The sequence below is a fragment of the Macrotis lagotis genome, chromosome 1 (genome assembly GCF_037893015.1).
Source record: "Macrotis lagotis isolate mMagLag1 chromosome 1, bilby.v1.9.chrom.fasta, whole genome shotgun sequence".
NCBI classification, from domain to species: Eukaryota; Metazoa; Chordata; class Mammalia; order Peramelemorphia; family Peramelidae; genus Macrotis; species Macrotis lagotis.
In genome coordinates, this window is record NC_133658.1 from 34,055,525 (window position 1) to 34,073,575 (window position 18,051).

Sequence of the window (18,051 nt, forward strand, 5' to 3'; positions counted from 1 at the left end):
TGTTTAACATGATTGCACATATATAACATATCAGATTACTCACTATCATAGGGAGGTAGAAAAAGGTGTAACTCCAAAGTTTACAAAAAGATGAATGTTGAAAATCATCTCTGCATATCATTGAAAAAAGAATAATATTGAAATAAAAAAGAATGTGGCCATGGCAGTGCCATACCTGGGTACTGAATACTATGTCCCCCACCCAGCTGCATTCTCCCTCCTTCACTGGGACCTCAAGTTTTTGTTCTTTCTGTTAAGATCTGAAATGTGGGCTCTCAATACTAACAAGACCTCTGGGTTTGGAATCATGTGGCTTGAGTTTGCCATCCCAGCTTTGTCATTGCTAGCTGTGTGACCCTGAACAAGTCACTTGGCTCTCTGGGTCCCTGTGAGGTGTCTCAGGCATGGGCATATCATTTAAAATGCTTGGGACTGTGTTTCAGTCACAGAATTTCAGCCTTTGAAAGGATCTCCTCACTCACCCCATTTAGCCAATCAGTTGTCAAATCTTGTTATTTCTATCTTCTCAAGTTTCTCTCAGCTAATAGCTAATATACAGTGCCTGTTATGTGGCAGCCACTCTGCTAAAGGCTTTACAATGATCTCATTTGATCTTCCTGATAACCCTCTCCCTATTTTACAGGTGAGGAAACTGAGGCAAGCAGAAATTAAGCGACTTGCTCAGACTTTCCCTGAGTCTCTGGGATTAGTGTTCTATCGCTGCACCACCTAGTGGCCTCACCTGGCCACCTTCTCTCTACTCTTGAACTATGGTTGTAATCATGTCTCCTCCCAGCTCAATGCGCTTCAGGGGCTCCAGATTACTCTCAGGATCCAATAATGAACCACCCTGGCATGGAAATCTCATCCTAATCTGGCCCCAACTGCCTTTATAGCTTATTTATACTTTCTCTGAGTTTGATACCCTAGTCATAGTAGTTATTTCCTTGAGGTCATTGAGTGGTAGTCACGTGGATCACTTAGAAGAGGGGTCACAGAGATCAGAATGAGAGAAGAGGGAGAATTACCAAGATAATTTAGGCTTAACAGACTGAGAGCACTTCCTAACCATGAGAGTTGTCCAGAATTGGAAAGGACTATGTAGGGAAGAACACATATTCCAGTCTTAGCTGGAATATTCTCCATCCTCACCTCACCTCTGCCTCTTGAAATCCCTGCTTTCCTTCAAGGGACCTTTTCTGCCTCACTCCACCTACAATACTGTGCCCTTTTTCCTCCTTGTCCTTTACCTCTTGTATGTCTTTCCTGTTGGAAGGGGGGAGCAGAGAAGCACCTATGTGCTATATATTTTTTTAGTTTGTTTTTTTTGCAAGGCAATGGGGTTAAGTGACTTGCCCATGGTCACATAGCTGGGTAATTAAGTGTCTGAGTTCACATTTGAAGTCAGGTCCTCCTGACTCCAGGACTATCCACTGTGCCACCTAGCTGCCCCTGTGCTATATATTTTACAAATTTTTCTCATTTAATTCTCTCACCAACCCTGGGAAGTAGGTTCTATTATTATCTTCTATTTCATAGTTGAGAAAACTGAGGCAGCCAAAGAGGAGTGTAGTCCGGGGTCACAGTGAGATTGCATTTGAACTCAGGTCCTCCTCACTCCAGGGCCAGTATTTTCAATCCACTAGTCACCTGCTGCCTCTACTTTTGCCTCTTTGAAGTCTGGGACTGTTATTCTTTTGTTTTTGTATATTCATTGGCAGAATGCCTGTAGAAAGGGCCCAATAAACTTTTTGGTGATTAATTGTTTGAACTCGGGACTATAGAAGACAATGTGCCTTAGATGTTCATCCAGCCTTTGGTGAAAGACCTTCAATATGTATTCTTCCCTAAATAGACCTTTTCAGTTCTGGACAACTCTCATGGTTAGGACGTGTTCTCAGTCTGGTAAGCCTAAATCTTCATCTTGGTAATTCTCCTTCCTCTTCTCCACTCATTCTGATCTCTGTGACCCCTCTTCTAAGTGATCCAAGTGGCTACCACTCAATGACCTCAAGCTATCCTGTCTATTCCCTCCCCCACCCCCACCCCCAACTCCTTCACCTGATGTCTGGACATGAAGACCCTTCCTCATCCTGGCTACCTGTCTCTGGATGCTTTCCAAGCTTTTTCAGGCTTCTCTAAACTCTGAAGGTGTGAGCTCAGCCTCCAACAATGCTGGGCTGTTTGTTTATATCCTTTAAACAATGACAGGATCACTGTGGGTCTGATTTGATTGCCTACTTCCTGCTCCCCCCAAGATGGTGTTGAATTGATAAATCCTTATCTCATGGAATCTGACTCTCACATCCCGTATATCATGGCTGTTGGCCAATTGGTACAAACACTTTAATCCCGTTAGTTGTTAATTGGCCACTATTGTTGTTCTGATGGTGGTGGAGCCCAGGTCCGGCTATCTTCCACAAATACCATATTTTCATAGCTTTAGAACTAGGAGAGACTTCAATGAGCACTGAATCCTCATTTTCTTTTCTTTTTTTCATATTTACTCATTTAGGAATCATTTGTGTACCTTTTGTTTATTTCTGTCACTTGTGACCAATTCTTTGTGGTCCCAATTTGGGGGATCCTTGGCAGACATACTGAGTGTTTTCCTATTTCCTTCTCCAGACCATTTTACAGATGAGAAAACTGAGGCAAATAGGTTGAGGTGATCATTGCCCAGGGTTCCACAACTATAAATTACTGAGGCCAGATTTGAACCCAGGAAGATGTCTTTCTGACTCCAGGACTGGCATTCTATCCACATCATCAAGTAGCCATATGTGGACTACTATTCCAATAATGTTTGGTTCTTCAAAGAGGACCAGTGACCTCCCAGGGTAATGGGGATGTCTTGACTTGGGAATGAATCGGATTGCAGTGAGGCATTGCTGCACAAAGCTACCAAACTTACTCTCCCTAAGTCACTGAAGTCCAGTGGGAAGGCAAAAGCCAGTATGACTGGTGATGGTCTAAGACAGAGAATGATCTGGACACCACAGCGCCCCCTTTCAACCACCTTCATAGTCAGTGGAACAAGTTGTCCACAGCAACCATTCTGACGAGGAAATCTTCACTACTATACTAATTATTATATTTCCTATAAAACATATAAAAATACAAATTTCAAAAGTATAACAGCAGTGAAGTAGCATTTGATTCTCTAGTTAATACGGAGTCCCTGAAATTTGTTGAATTAGGATAATGATATAGTCAGATTTACACTTTTTTCTTTTTTTTTCTTTTTGGCAAGGTAGTAGGGTTAAGTGGCTTGCCCAAGGCCACACAGCTAGGTAATTAAGTGTCTGAGGATGGATTTGAACTCGGGTCCTCCTGACTCCAGGGCCGGTGCTCTATCCACTGTGCCACCTTAGCGGCCCCTAGATTTACACTTTTGGAAAATCACTTTGGCAGTTGGGTTCTGGATATAGAAGATGGATTGGAGTAGGGAGGGACTGGGCATCTGATTAGGAAGCAACAGTCCAGGAAAGACATGATAAAATGTTAAACTAGGGCAGTAGCTTTGTTCATGGAGAGAATTGATGGAGGAATCATAATGACAACTGATGGTTATGAACAATCCTTTCATTTTACAGAGAAGTAACCCGAGTCTCAGAGAGCTTAAGTAATTACTACTAGTAGTGGTGAAACTTTTTTCAGTTTTTCATGTTTCCGAGCCCAGTATGCCATCCATGATACCATCCTTTCCTAGACACTTGGGCCCAGTAGTTTTGGGGTTAACAAGTCTTTCCCCTAGGGTGCTGTCCTCCTGGGAGATGGGGATCATCCTCCCCTCCTCCACTCAGACTTCAACCCATTACCCTGGGACTGCTCCCCAGGTCTTACGTCCCTCTTGGGGCTTGAAGGCCAGACTGTTCTCTCTCCTGTTTATTTGAGATGGGTTGTCTCTGGGCCACATTCCCTCCTCTCTAACTGTTTTTGCCTTGAATGAAGTAATTTCTAATTATCCTTTACTGATTAACAATTAAAATGGAAACTTTTGAATCCAAAATTTTATTTGTCCTTTGTTTTTCAATTTATTACACAGGACTGATAATTTGGGTTGAAAGGATTTGGGATATAGGGAATGGGAAACAGCTCATTTCTCTCTTCCAGCAAAGGATGGTGGTGGCAGCAGATGTTCCTTGGAAAGGCTGTCGAGGAGCCAATTGCCCCAAATTCTGCAGGATTCTATGAAACAACCTCTAAGTACCAATAGGATTGGGCTGAGCCATAGGAAGAAACATTGCCCTGAACTTCTGGTGACTTTGGCCAGGCTGAGTTTCTGGGTTCTGGGTCAGCTTCTTCTTGGGAATTGCTGCCTAGGATCCCTCTGAGGGATGCTTCAATCATATCCATGTATTTTGCAATACAAGTCAGCCTGAAAGCATAGAAAGATGCCGTCAGTCCTCTGTCTGTGGGATCCTTCTCATTTCAATAGCCAACTCAGGGAAGAGTTAAGAACAGAGGCAGGTGCATGGTCAAAATGCATAAGGCTTGGCTCCCCCAATGCACATGATGGTGGGTTTTTTTTTGTTTTTAATTTCATCTTAGTTGAAGAGGGGGACTAGAAAGAAACATGAACTTGTCACTCTTGAAGAGACTATCCAGTCCAACCTTATCATTTTACAGATGAGGAAACTGAGATTCAGATAAATTCAAGTGACTTCTCCATATCTAGGTAGTAGCAGAGCTAAGATTGGAACCCAGCTTGATTCCCAAATCCATATTATTTCTCCTGTATTTCCCTCAAGTTTGAACCAGTAGGGCCTACTTCTCCAAAGCCAGTAGTGGGCACTGAGTAACTTAAAGTATTGAACTGTTACCTGAAGGGATAGAGCACGATGATGCTTTTCTCTCTATTACCTTGGTTGAGTTACTAGACCTGTAGACTTCACTGGTCTTATCTCTAAAATGGGATTAGATTAGAAGACCCCGGAAATCTCTAGCTTCCTAAGTATGATCCTAGGATCCCTTTTGGGGAAGGTGTTGGGATGAGGTGGGACCTTCCTCAGGGCCCTCACAAATCCCACATTAGAGGCTGCATAGAGGCTGACGCTAGCACTGAACACAGTAGGGAGATGTCTAGATGCTAAGATCTGAGTGAAGTCAGGTTCTTAGGATAGGAGGAGAGTTCCTTTTACTGAAAGACTGAGGTCAGGGGAGAAGTTGGAAAAGTGGTTTCTAATTTGCCTTTTCAATAAGGGCATCGTCATCATTTATTTTTCTTTGGTCCTTAAAGATTTGGACAAGATTCCTGTGACATTGGTGATATTATACCCATTTTACAGCTGATGGACCTGGGATATTTAGTGACTTACTCAGGGTCTCACAAATAGCAAATAGCAGAAAGAGGATTTGAACTTGGGTTTTCCTGTGTCCCTCCTGTCCTCTTTACTACACAATTATTACCTTCCCCCTACCACAAGCGGTCCTCAGTAGAGATCGTCTTCCTGTGGTATGTCTTAGTGCTTTTAAAAAGTCCAGGTCATGTTGACTGGGCAGGGGGCAGGGGCTTGGGTTCACCTGACTTTGATCCTCTTGGATTCACTGAGTCATCGTGATCCTGAGGCAGAGCCCTCCCATCCTATCTTTCTAAATGTCTTTGATTTGGATCTTCTCAGGTCTTCACTTCCTCCTGCTCCTCTCTATCCCTGCTTCTCCATTTGGTGGCAGGGGTACTCACATGGCACTCCTTGGCAGCTTGGACACTGGAACACCAAAAGGTCTGGCCCTGGGCACAGGCTGGAGTCCGAGATTGACTGAGCTCCTTCTCACACATTCCCAGAGCCTGTCCGAGCAGGGAGCAAAGCGCCAAAGTCTTTGTTACTTCCAATAGCCCCCTCCTCCCCTAGCTCTGAAGTCAAAGTGGACAAATCTCTGGTACTTTCCCTTCATCCTAATATCTCCTGGGCTTGGCAGAGTGATGATCCCCCAGAGGCATGTGGTTGGGGAAGAAGAGGCTCCAACCCAAGATACTCCAATCTAGTCCTTAATGTCTTCTCTGTCCTCAAAGAGATTGGGCACAACTCCCTTTGAGGTTTCTCGTAATCTTCAGTATAACCTGATTTTCCTGGGATCAGGATATCTGATATGGGGGTCCATGTCCTGAATGAGCAGGGATGATCTTGAGTCTCTTCCCTTCCCTCAGGGATAGTCAGGGCCATAGCAGAGTTGAGCCACACTGGGTGGATGAGTGGGGAGCTGGGAAGGGCCCAGTGGAGGCAGAGAGCGGGCAGAGGGGACCAAACGTACCTGGCAGATGACATGTGGGTCTCGGCCATGGGGTAACAAAGACAGTAGTGAGGGGTAGTATTGCTCCACCAGACCTTGGCACTGTGAGGACAGGACACACTCAGATGGAAAGACTGAAATAAGCTGGGGAAATGGACCTTCCCTCCTTTGCCCAGCCAGGCCCCAAATCCTGAAGAATGGTTTCTCTGACTTTCCACCCTGCACTGTCTACCAGGTCATCCAGTCACGGAACACAAAATACTGTGAGTTCGCCAGCATTCTAAAGTTACATGTTGGACCTGGGTTACATGCAAAGGATTGAGAGTGGGAAGGGACCATAGAGATCATCTGGTTTCTTCCACCCCCGTTTTACATTTGTACAGCTGACAAACAGCTCCAGGCTCTCTGACTCAAGAAGATCCCACAATCCCCTGGGATCTTTGGGATAGCAGCAAGCATTTCTCTAGTGCATTAAAGGAGTTCAAAGTGCTCTGTGAAAATCATCTCATTTTATCCTCACCACAACTTTGGGAGGTGGGTGTTATTAATACCCTTTTTCAGATAAGGAAACTGAGGTAGACAGAGGTTTAGTGACTTGTCCAAGGTCTTATAAGTGGTGTCAAATATAACCTTACATTTTTGTTGTGGTCTTCTTATGTGTCTTACCTCACCTAGGTTGTAAAACTAAGTGGTAAGATTTTTTTTAAAAAGGTGAAGTGATAAGATAAAAATTACTTTTATTGATATGTTTTTAATGTCACCTATATTTCCCTCTGGATCTCCCTTTCCTCCAACCTTCTTCAAGATAATCAACCCTTATAACAAACAATTCAAAGAACAATTTTCTTCCTTTCTTCTTTCTTTTTTTGTTTTTGCTCGTTTATTTCTTCCTCTCTTCCTCCCTACTTTCCCTTCATCCTCCCTCCCTTCCTTCTTCCTTCCTTCCTTCCTTCCTTTTTCTTTCTTACTTTTCCTTCCCTCCTTCCTTTCTTCTTTCCTTTGTTATTTTTGTTTGCTCCTTTGTTCCTTCCTACCTTCCTTCCTTCCTTCCTTGGCAATAAGTATTAAGTGACTTACCAAGGGTAAGTGCCTGAAATCATATTTGAACTCAGATCCTCCCGTCACCAAGACCAGTGCTCTATCCATTGTACCACCTAGTTGCTTCCAAAAGGGAATTTCTTTAGAATTTTTCTTCTCCCTATCACTTATGAGTGGTCCATGTGGAACAGGATGCCAGGTGGTACAGTGGATAGAATGGTAGCCTTGGAGTCAGGAAGATCTTGGTTTGAATCCTGCCTCAGACACTTAAAACATGGTCAACTCAAATCACAACCTTTGTCTCCCTTTGTTTCCTTAACTGTTAAATGAAGGGAATGGACTCCCTAGTCCCTAAAGCCCCCTCCAGCTCTTAAACCATGTTCTTTCTGAGGACTCAGTAAGTATTGACTGAACTGAAAAGCCCCTACTGTCAATTTATTTTCAGTTGTAGAAATCTTTCCCTGGAGGGTTCTGTCCCTGCAGTGTCAAGATTTTTTTTCCAGGACTAGATGGTCATTGACATCACTTCTAGCTCCAAGGTTCTGTGATCCTTACAGAGAGGGGAGAGAACAGTGGGATTAGGGAATGGAGTCCCTAACCCAATCTCTGCCTGCTGAAATCCTTTTCTTCCTTCAAGTGTGTCACCTCCTCTAGGGACCTGAATTTGAATCCTGTCTCTCCAGCTATGTGATCCTAAGCAAGGCACTTCCTTCCTATGACTTAACTTATACATAAAAGGGAATGATATTATTTCCATTTCTTGCTTCACAGGTCCTCCTGATTCCAGGGCTGGTGCTCTATCCATTGCATCACCTAGCTGCCCCCCTCTTCCAATACTTTCTATTTGAATGATCTTGGAACCAAATCATATGACCTCCTGGCCCCTCAGTTTTCTCATCTCTCCAATGGGGATAACAGCAAATAAGAAATAAATGTTAAGAATTTTGTAAGTATTAAAGCAACAGTTATATCAGGGCTTGCTACTATTAGAGGAGACTTAAATGGAATCCTAAAGGTCTTGGCTGGAGGGATCCCAGCCCTCTAACCTCCTGCCAGTCCAACTGGGGGTTGTTGCAGATGCTGAGCAGTGTCTTCTCGATGTCTCTTTCAGTGCTGTTTGCTGGCAGTTCTGATGATGCCCAGCTGGTCACTGAGACACAGAGGTGGCAGTCTGGGTCTGAAGGTGTCCACTGGTTTGGGAGGAGTTCTGAAATAACATGATCTTCAGGTTGGGGTGGATAGGAAGAGAAAGCCAGAGGAGAAAGGGACATTCAGGATAGGGGGGTAGGGGCTGGGAAGAGGGATAATAGACACAGAGAGTGGAGAAGAAGACCTCAAAACTCACAAAGAGCAACTTGCCAACTGTGGCTCACCTAGGTTGTAGTTGTCTTCAGGTGAGCATCGAAGGGTGAGACCACAGACCAGCTGGGGTAACACACGACTCATCAATGCATCCAACAGGATGACGGTATAACGCTCAGCCAGACACTGGCAGATGCCACCCACCACTAGGGGTACGATATGGCACACTTGAGAGACAGCCATTGCTAGCACAGTCTGAAGGAGAAGAGCAAGAGGTGGAGGTGAATCTCTGAGGATAGATAGACAGGATAGAGTGGGTAGCCGGAAGAAGGCCAGGATGGGAAGTATATTTGTATATATAGGGATCAGGACCCATAGTGCTCCTACATTTACAGATTATCTTCTGTAAGATTCTTCTGGACCCACCTGGGGGGACCCAAAGGCCATTTTAGCTCCAAGTTTAGTCTTACAAAGACAAGATGTAAAACCAGCCCAGATCTTTAAGAGTTCACATTTTATTATGCTCTAAATGGAGGTAGAGATGTCTCCAGAGGGAAGATTCTCTAATGTTTAGGAGGTGTAGGACTGAGATTTGGGGTTTAAGGAGGAGCTGACTTGGGGGGAAGGAAGGGAGAAGGGTTCTCTCACTAGAAACAGCCCCACAGATTGCTTAGAGGGGTTTTCAGGAGTTCTACACAACTAAGATGGAATCAAATACCCTCTTACGTCAGAGGGAAGGAGTAATACCCTTTTGAATCTTCCCTAATTCCCAGAACTCATATACCAGGGTAGCAGGGGTCATTTAGACAAGGTCCTTTCTTGTCTGAAAGACTTCTAAGTTAGAAACTCTTTAACTACCACTGGTTCTTTAACGCTAAAACCACCACTGTGATTCTTTATAACTCACTAAGTATATTGGGAACTATCTTCTGGAACATAGTGGGGAATGGTCCTTTGCCTGAGCCCTTCTGGGTGACCATGTGCATCATGCTTCATTCTTTTTTTTTTAGGGTTTTTTTTGCAAGGCAGTGGGGTTAAGTGACTTGCCCAAGGCCACACAGCTAAGTAATTATTAAGTGACTGAGGCTGGATTTGAACTCAGGTACTCCTGACTCCAGGGCTGGTGCTCTATCCACTGTGCCACCTAGCCGCCTCCCGTCCTTCATTTTTGAAGACCATGACATCAGAGGAGTGATGCCATTACAAGTGTGGGGGGGTTGTGCTAGGTCACCAGCTCTCTTTTCTCCTCCATAGCCATTTGGGGTCCAGTGGTCAGATGAACCAGAACTACTGGAGATGGCCCTCAATGCAAGGCAATCAGGATTAAATGACTTGCCCAAGGTCATGCACCTAATAAGTGGCAAGTGTCTGAGGCTGTATTCAAACCCATCTTCCTGACTCCAAGGCCAGTGCTCTATCCATTGTGCCACCTAGCTTTTTTGCTAAAAATCTATACAACCAAGTCTGTCTGTTAGAACCAGGAGTCAGACTAAAGTCCATCCCCAAACAATTTCCACTCATAGCTGAACTGAGCCTCCTCATGGGGATGGAAATGGGGACAGGAACCAAAATGCCTGTGAGTTGACATCTGCAGGCCTAGGGAAGGCCAGATGGTAAACCAGGAAAAGCCTAGAAAGGGTAAAATGCAAGGTTATCATCATGACTAGTAAAGGGAGTCTACCTCAGTGAAAAGACCTCACCTTGGGGATCACAGATTGAATTTTCTTGATTAAGGTTCGGCAGATCCAACAGAAGGGAAGTGGGATGGGAAACTTTTGTTCAATGAGATCCTAGAGGAAGAGAACCACATAGAGAAGAGGGTGATCAATCAGAGAAGCCTGTCTTTTGTCGCCTGTCTTCCCACTTTTAACCTTTTCTTGTAGCAAATGCACAGGGACTACATTCCAGGATCTCTTGGGCCTCTGATCTCCCCTCTTCTTACATTCTCTTCTTCCCATTTCTCTGGCATTTCTATTCTCCATTACCCGTAACTTACACCAACTGGGCCTCAGCCAGCGCCTTCTGTCTTTTTCTAATTCCGAAAGGAGAGAGTATGAACCCTAGCCTTAGAATTCAGCCGTATTCAAATACTGAAGGGTTGTGAGATAGAACCGTATTTATTCTGACCTACCCTAGATCAATCACTGAGCTAAGTGTTGAAAGAATTGTTACTCTGCTTGGACCCTGGAGAAAAGGGTCAGGAATACTGGGAAAAAGGCTTGATGTCTGACTGGTTCCAAGTATTTCCACGGTCTGGGATCATGTGACTCACACGAACTTCCTGGTGGATCCCAGCAGAGGACGAATGAGGCCAGAACCTTGGACAGAGCTCTGGCTTACCCTAGACCTGAGGGACCTCAGTGTAGTTCAAAAATAATTCATCCACCATGCATTTATTAAATGATTACTGTGTACAAAGCACAATGCTCTGTTTGACATTTAAAGCCCTCCATAACATGGCTCCAACCTATTTTTCTGATCTTCTCACACATCCTTTTTTTATTGCGAAATTAAAAAAAAATTTCACCCATATGCACATGTATATTAAGTTACAAAATTTCCTTCCACCCTCTCTTCCCACCCTCCTCCCCTCAGCAGCGAACACTCAGGTTAGCATTGTACATACATATTTTTGATAAACATGTTTACAGATTGGTCATTTTCCGTATGAGGCATTAGGATTAAGGGAAAGAGGTCATTTTTCTAAAGATCACACATCTTTCTTCTTCTTCCTGCATTCTTTGATCCAGTCAAACGAGTTCCATCTCAATCCCCAGTTATTTGGATGATAGTGGCCCTGAAGCCTCACAGAGAAGATGATTCCTTCTGACCTTTCCTCCCCTAAATTAGGGTGTCGCTCTTTTCTATCAGGACGCTCTTCCTTTTAATCTAACCTAAACTTATTTTGCTGATGTTCCTGATCAAGGGAACTTATAGAATCTGTCCTCTCTGTCTTTTATATGAGTCCTTTATTTAGGTTATTATTAACCAGAAGGGCCTTGAATTAATGGGTGACTGAGCAATAAGAACTTTCTAACATATCACGTGTAGAGGCTGTTCAAGGGTAAGCACGTGCATAAGTGTGGCCATATGGGAGTCTGATGTATGGCTTGAGGGTTAGAGATATTGGGTCATAGACAATTGCTAAGTTCACTTTCCTTCTGGGCCATAGCCTGCCATTGAACCTAATTCTAAGGGAGTAGGTGCCATTTGTGAGCACTGGACTGAGAACTTAGCAGTTGATGATTGTACCAATGATCTTCTCACACATCCATTCATTCACACATCCTGTGTGATCTTGGACAATTCACTGCATCTCTTTTTGCCTCACTTTCCTTCTCTGCCAAATGAAGAGACTGGACTTTAAAATAAAAATAGCTGACATATACAGAGTGCCTTAAAGTCTCTAAAGTGCCTTTCTCTTGATACCTGCCCCCCGCCACTGGGCAGGTAGTTTTTTTAAATTTTATTTAAGGCAATGGGTTAAATGACTTGCCCAAGGTTACACAGCTAGATAATTATTAAATGTCTAAGGTCAGATTTGAACTCAGGTTCTCCTGTCTTTTCAGGGCTGATACTCTATCCACTGTGTCACTGAGTTGCCTCCCTGGGCAGCTTCTCAGGTAAACTGAGAAGTTGTTACAGAGAAAATAGGCATCTAATCAAAGACTGTACTTCTGGTGCCATGCTCTGCTTGCTCTATTGAGATCTAAGGTTTCACTAATCCTAAGTTTTTAGGTTGCTATGATTCATTCAAGGAATGTTGGATGAGAAAACCCACCAACTTCTGGTCTTGGTGTCCTGGTCCCTCTACCATATCCAAAAGGTACTCCTCTCTCCTTTTGAGACCAGGTTCCTTCTTTATCCTTTGAGGGAAATGCTCTAAGATAACTCCAGTAGCCAACAATGGCATTAAGGAGAGGGAGCTCACCTGAGTATGTGCTCCAGGTCTTCCTGGGAAGTCCTCCAGAAATGCTGGGACCAACTTCTCTAAGAGATCCTGAGATCCTGGCCCCCATGCTGAGAGTGGGTCCTTGACTTCACACAGGCCTAGACTCCCACATACCCTCTTTGGCTGTTGGGAAACAAGAGGCTTCAGAAGAGGTGATGGCAACATAGAAGAAAGGAAATCCCTAGTTTCAAATCAGTCCTTAAATGAAGAGGAATCAGAAGCTTGTTGAATGGAAGTATCAGCAGGATCATATAGCGTGATGAACAGGAAAGATTAATGGGGTTTGGGGGGGAGTTGAAGGTATGGTGGAGGAGATCACTGGGCATGATCACATGAGATCACATGAGCCCATGGTGCGTGTGGGTGTTCTATGGAAGAGTAGAATGAATATTCTGTATATAAGTATATAAAGAGGATCCTCTATGTATTGGACGAATGCTCTGTGATTATGTGGGATAGGCACCTGTGTGTATATGTAGAATGAACACCTTTTGATGATATATGTAAATGGATTCCTGTTCATGTATGTACAGTGAGTGTGGTGTATGTGTATGATTTGTGCAACAGCAACAAGTATTAATAATTAGTTATTGAATTAGGATCTGTAGATTGTTCAGGACATTGAACTGAAGGACACTGGGTTTTTTTTTAATTTTTATTTTATTTTGGGGTGGCTAGGTGGTGCAGTGGATAGAGCACTGGCCCTGGAGTCAGGAGGACCTGAATTCAAATCTGACCTCAGACACTTAATAATTATCTAGCTGTGTGACCTTGGGCAAGCCACTTAACCCCATTTGCCTTGCAAAAGCCTAAAAAATATTTTTAAGTTTTATTTAGGGCAATGGGGTTAAGTGGCTTGCCCAAGGTCACACAGCTAGATAATTATTAAGTGTCTGAGGTCAGATTTGAATTCAGGTCCTCCTGACTCCAGGGCCAGTGCTCTATCCACTACACCACCTAGCTGCCCCTGCAGGACACTGTTGATGAATGATCTTAGGTGAGAAATTACAAAGAATTTAATCTATGGAGAATTCCAGTCCATTGTGTTCTACTTTGACTTGGGGGAGGGTCTACTTTGTCTAAATTGCTCCAGATTTGGAGTAGTATGAGGGAAAGAATGATCCAAGTCCCATCTCCCAGCCCTTGTTAGAATGGTTCATTCCTCATTACAATATTCATTCTTCTCATTGATTGTTAACCAGTCAGATTTGATTGTCATATTTAGTAGCAACCATTCTTTCAAGGGTATATAGACATTGAATGGGTTCCATGAGGGGTCTTTGGCATTTGAGAGTTCCACTGATTCTTTTTATTAATTATCTGCTTCCATGATTAATAAAATGATTATTTTCCTAGAGATTATATCTCCTGAACTTTTTATATGTATGTGTGGTAGGTAGCAGTTTTAAGTGAGCACCCGGGATATGTGTTTGGGAGTGCAGGGTCACTCACAATCTTTTCCTGGAAGTGGGAGATGAAGGTAGCCAAGTACTCATCCACCAGGCGCTGGCAATTTGGGACCATTAGCTTCACTGGCAATTTAGAGCATTCTTCTTCCAGGAAGTGCTTAATGGTTTTCTGGAGAGAAAATGAAGGATTATGAGCCAACTGGAGAAGCAGAGATCAAAGGGGGACCCAGTCAGGGAGATCAAAGAAGGAGGTGACATGGGAGAATCCATTGGGCTAACTGGGAGTGGAGGGCTCAGAGGAGAAATAGCAAATGGCCGTATGAGGTGGGACAAATCCAAGATCCACTCCAGTCAGGGACCGAATCCAGTGAACCAACTCATGGTTCTTCATGGTCTTGTAGTGACTTGCTGACTCTGTATCCTCTTTTTCTTGGGTTTCTGTCTGGTGACCTCGTGCCCCCACTTGTGCTTTCCCATATCCTGTCCTATTACCTCGTTGTACCTCTCCTGTTGTCTCTCAGGTACCACTTACCCCAGCCCCAGGATATGAGGGATTTCAGTACCTTGAAAAATGCCTCTTTAGCCATCTTGGTGAGAATTGTCATGATGTCCTCACATTCCTGACAAATGTCATCCTGAGGAGGAGGAGAGGAATGGAACAGAGGCAAGGAAGGGAAAATTCCTCTTAGGGTCAAAGAATCTCACTGACGATATAAGAAGAACTTTTTTCATGGAGAACAAGACACTCCATTTCTCATGTCTGGGCATTTTCTCTTACTCAAAACCTTCCCCATCCTCTCTTAATTCAAGTGCCTTTCCTCTGTTAATTATTTTTTATTTATCTTATATATAACTTGGGTTTTTTGGGGGAATATGTCTCTTTAATTAACATACTTCATATCTTCATAGCTCATTTCTTTTTTAAAAATTATATAAATATTTTATTTGTGGTAGTTTTTACTAGCTGCTTTTTTGGCAAGGTTTTGAATTTTACAATTTTTTCTTCCTCCCTCCCTTACCTCCCCCCTCTCCCCAATAGAAGACAATTATGTGTGTGTGTGTGTGTGTGTGTGTGTGTGTGTGTGTATTTATTTATATCTTGCTTTCTAATAATTTTCATGTTGTTTCCCCCCATTAGCCTGAAAGCTCCTTAAGAGTAGGAACGATCTTTTGTCTCTTTTTGTATCCTCATTGCTTAGCACAGTTCCTGGGACACAGTAGGTGCTTCATACGTGTTTGTTGGTTGATTGGAGAGACAGAAATGAACTTCTCTGGGACAGGTTTTGTTTCATTTTTATCTTTTTTATCCCAAGAGCTTCCCATGATACGATTACATAGTAGGGATTTAAGAAACGCTTCCTGAATTGAACTGAATTGATAGCTAGATTCCTATCAAGCCTCCATCAAAGAATCACATTTATTAGATCCTTACTATGTGCCACTCATATCACTAAGCTCTGGGAATATAGACAGGGTTAAGACCTTTGATAGATACAGTTTCTCCCAGCAGTTCAGAGAGCTAGGATCACTCCAGGAGACTGGCTGTGGACAACGCTATCCACATCCAGACGAAGAAAAAAACAAAACAAAGAGGTAAGAGTACATTTTCTGTCCTCAAGATGCTTACAATTTTAATTAGGGAGATGGCACCTACATATAATAATACATACAAGATCCATAGAAATAGGTAATCTTTGAAGACTCTCTACTTTCTCTGTTCTACCTCTGGAACCCAGTTTCTCACACACACCCCTTGGGAAGTCCTTCCCTTGCCCCAGTGAAATGGTACTCACAGCATTAGCATGTCCCCAAACCTTCTGGAGGCAGTGACCCAAGGTTCCGCAGCGGATAGCGGTCTCTATGTTCTGACACTGGAACTCCGGATCTTGGGTACAAGCTGGTAGTGTGGGGATTTGAGCTGCCGCAGCTGAGGATCCAAATCAACTTTTTCACTTGGAGAACATAGCTGTCTAGCACCCCATTGCCATCTCACTGATGATATAAGCAGAACTTTTTTCACAGAGAACAAGACACTCCATGGAACCACAGAATTAGAGTGGGAAGGAGTTTTGTAGAGACCTGAGACTGACCCATATTAGTCTAGTCCCATCTGTACCTGGAAGAGAACTCTCCCACCCTGACACCAATCAGGCACAATATCCCTGACAAGTAATCATCCATTGGTGGATGACTTTCAATGATAGGGAGCTAATTACCTCCCATTTTCTCTTCAGACCTTCCTGATCCCAGTCCTAAATTTGCTCCTTTCCAACTTTCATCTATGAGTCCTGGTCCTTCCCTCTGGGGCCAAGCAGAACCATTGGAGTCTTTCTCTTAACGATTCAGACCTTTGTTTTCTTGAAACTGGAGGCAATGGGGTCAAGTGACTTGCCCAAGGTCACACAGCTAGGTAATTATTAAATGTCTGAGACCAAATTTGAACTCAGGCCCTCCTGACTCCAAGGTCAGTGCTTTATCCAGCTGCCCCAGCTCTTCATATTCTTGAAACTGGACTATGGATGCCTTGACTGAGCTCCATATGGCATGAGCAACAGGCCCTTTTATAGCCAGGGTGCCTCCACTGGACATTATTCAGTTGATTTTTGACTGTCCTAAGCAAGCCCATACTTTCTTTCATATGGAAGCCCTTCAAATACTTGGGAGACAGTTATTGTGCATTTCTTAGCTTTATTTTTTCCTGAGCTAAATACCCTCAGTTTCTTCATCTACTTCTTAGAAGATGATTCACCTTCTCTCTCCCCCCTAAATCCAACAGGGAACCTTTATACCACCCTTGTTGACTTTGTATATTCTCCAATTTATCAATATTTGTCTAAACTATGTTGTCCAGGACTGAATTTGATAAGGCGTGGCCTCAGCAGTGGAGAGAGTTTCACATGATGGTAACCATCGCCTTACTTCTCTGTACTTTCCATCTCTTAATTTAGACACAAATCTCATGATCCTTTTTTTATCACAATAATACCTTATGGATATCTTAAGCTTGTGGCATAGCCACATCCCCAGATCTTTTTTTAGATGAACTGCTATCTAACCATGCTTTCCTACTTCTTCACGTATGAAATCTTTTTTTTTTAAACCAGAGAGCCTCCCTGAATATTCACAAAGGCATCATCTCCCCCTTACTTCCACCCCATTTCTCGTTCTTTAGGAGTCTCCCCAGAGGGTGTTCAGAGGAATGGTTTCTCCCAGTCTCTGCTAATTTGTGTTCTCCATTTGCTGGATTCAGTCTTCCACTCTGGCCCCTGCTTCATGGAGGACTGGAAGGGATCTCAGAGGACATTTAGTTCATCCCTCCTTGTTATATGATTGAGAAAACTGAGGCCCAGAATTGTGTCTCACCTAACATCACATGGTAAGTATGAGAAGTCAGAACCCCCTGGAACTCCTGAGCTTTCCACTGCACTCTAGCTGAGAGCCCAAACTGTTTCTCTCTCTTGGGGGCTGAGGGGATTGGCTCACCAGGGCTGAGACTGAAGAGGGCCTGCAACAGCAGCAGGGGCAGGGTTCCAGGTAAAGCCATGGTGGATCTTCTAGTAGGGTTTGTCACTCAGGATTCTTGACTTCGACATTTATAGTTGGGGGCGTGGGCACCATGATGGAGTGGAGGCAAAGGTGGCATCCTCCCCTCTGGGGAGGTGGGCTGAGACTGGAATCAGGGGGCTGAGTCAGGGAAAAGGAATTTAGAGGGAGGATGGCCCAGGGCAGTGGGGAAGAGGAGGAGGAGGAGGAGGAGGGGAGGAGGAGGAAGAACGAAATGAGATCAAGATCCCAGATATTTGTCTTCCCCTTAGAAAGCTCTCAAGGTCTTTACCATTTACCAATTTGCAATGGAACATGACTCCTTCAGTCCCCACACTCCAACCCTCTTCTTAGACTTCCCACTTTTCCCTCTTACTAGTCTTAGCACCCAACCTCCTCCCCCATCTCCGACCATTTTGGGGCAGCTATATGACACGGTGAGTAGAATGCAGGACATCTTCTGAGTTCGAATCTGGCATACATTAGTTGAGTAAGTCACTTATTTAGCCCTATTTGCCTCAGTTTCCTCATCTGTAAAATAATCTAGAGAAGGAAATGGCAAACTCTCCAGTA

The 18,051-nt window shown here is 43.8% G+C and overlaps 1 protein-coding gene across 1 annotated transcript; it reads right to left on the minus strand.

Annotated features, from left to right (window-relative positions):
• Window positions 1–4,067: 4,067 nt before the first annotated feature.
• SFTPB (surfactant protein B) lies at window positions 4,068–17,600 on the minus strand. Its single transcript, XM_074196585.1, has 11 exons — window positions 17,419–17,600; window positions 15,729–15,862; window positions 14,499–14,570; window positions 13,979–14,104; window positions 12,506–12,649; window positions 10,275–10,364; window positions 8,646–8,829; window positions 8,319–8,479; window positions 6,256–6,336; window positions 5,687–5,791; window positions 4,068–4,381 (listed from the first exon to the last, which is right to left on the minus strand). The coding sequence occupies exons 1-11, from the start codon at window positions 17,477–17,479 to the stop codon at window positions 4,346–4,348; spliced, it is 1,194 nt and encodes a 397-aa protein (XP_074052686.1). The 5' UTR covers window positions 17,480–17,600; the 3' UTR covers window positions 4,068–4,345.
• Window positions 17,601–18,051: the final 451 nt, after the last annotated feature.

What these genes read in the sequence shown, in the direction of transcription:
- SFTPB (XM_074196585.1), bottom strand. Translation starts at nt 17,479, where the DNA reads ATGGCTTTACCTGGAACCCTGCCCCTGCTGCTGTTGCAGGCCCTCTTC. An exon ending in TTTGGGGACATGCTAATGCT is followed by an intron (nt 14,571 to 15,728) that starts GTGAGTACCATT and finishes CCTCCTCCTCAG; the next exon opens with GATGACATTTGTCAGGAATG. An exon ending in CCCAGTTGGACTGGCAGGAG is followed by an intron (nt 6,337 to 8,318) that starts GTTAGAGGGCTG and finishes CTGTCCTCACAG; the next exon opens with TGCCAAGGTCTGGTGGAGCA.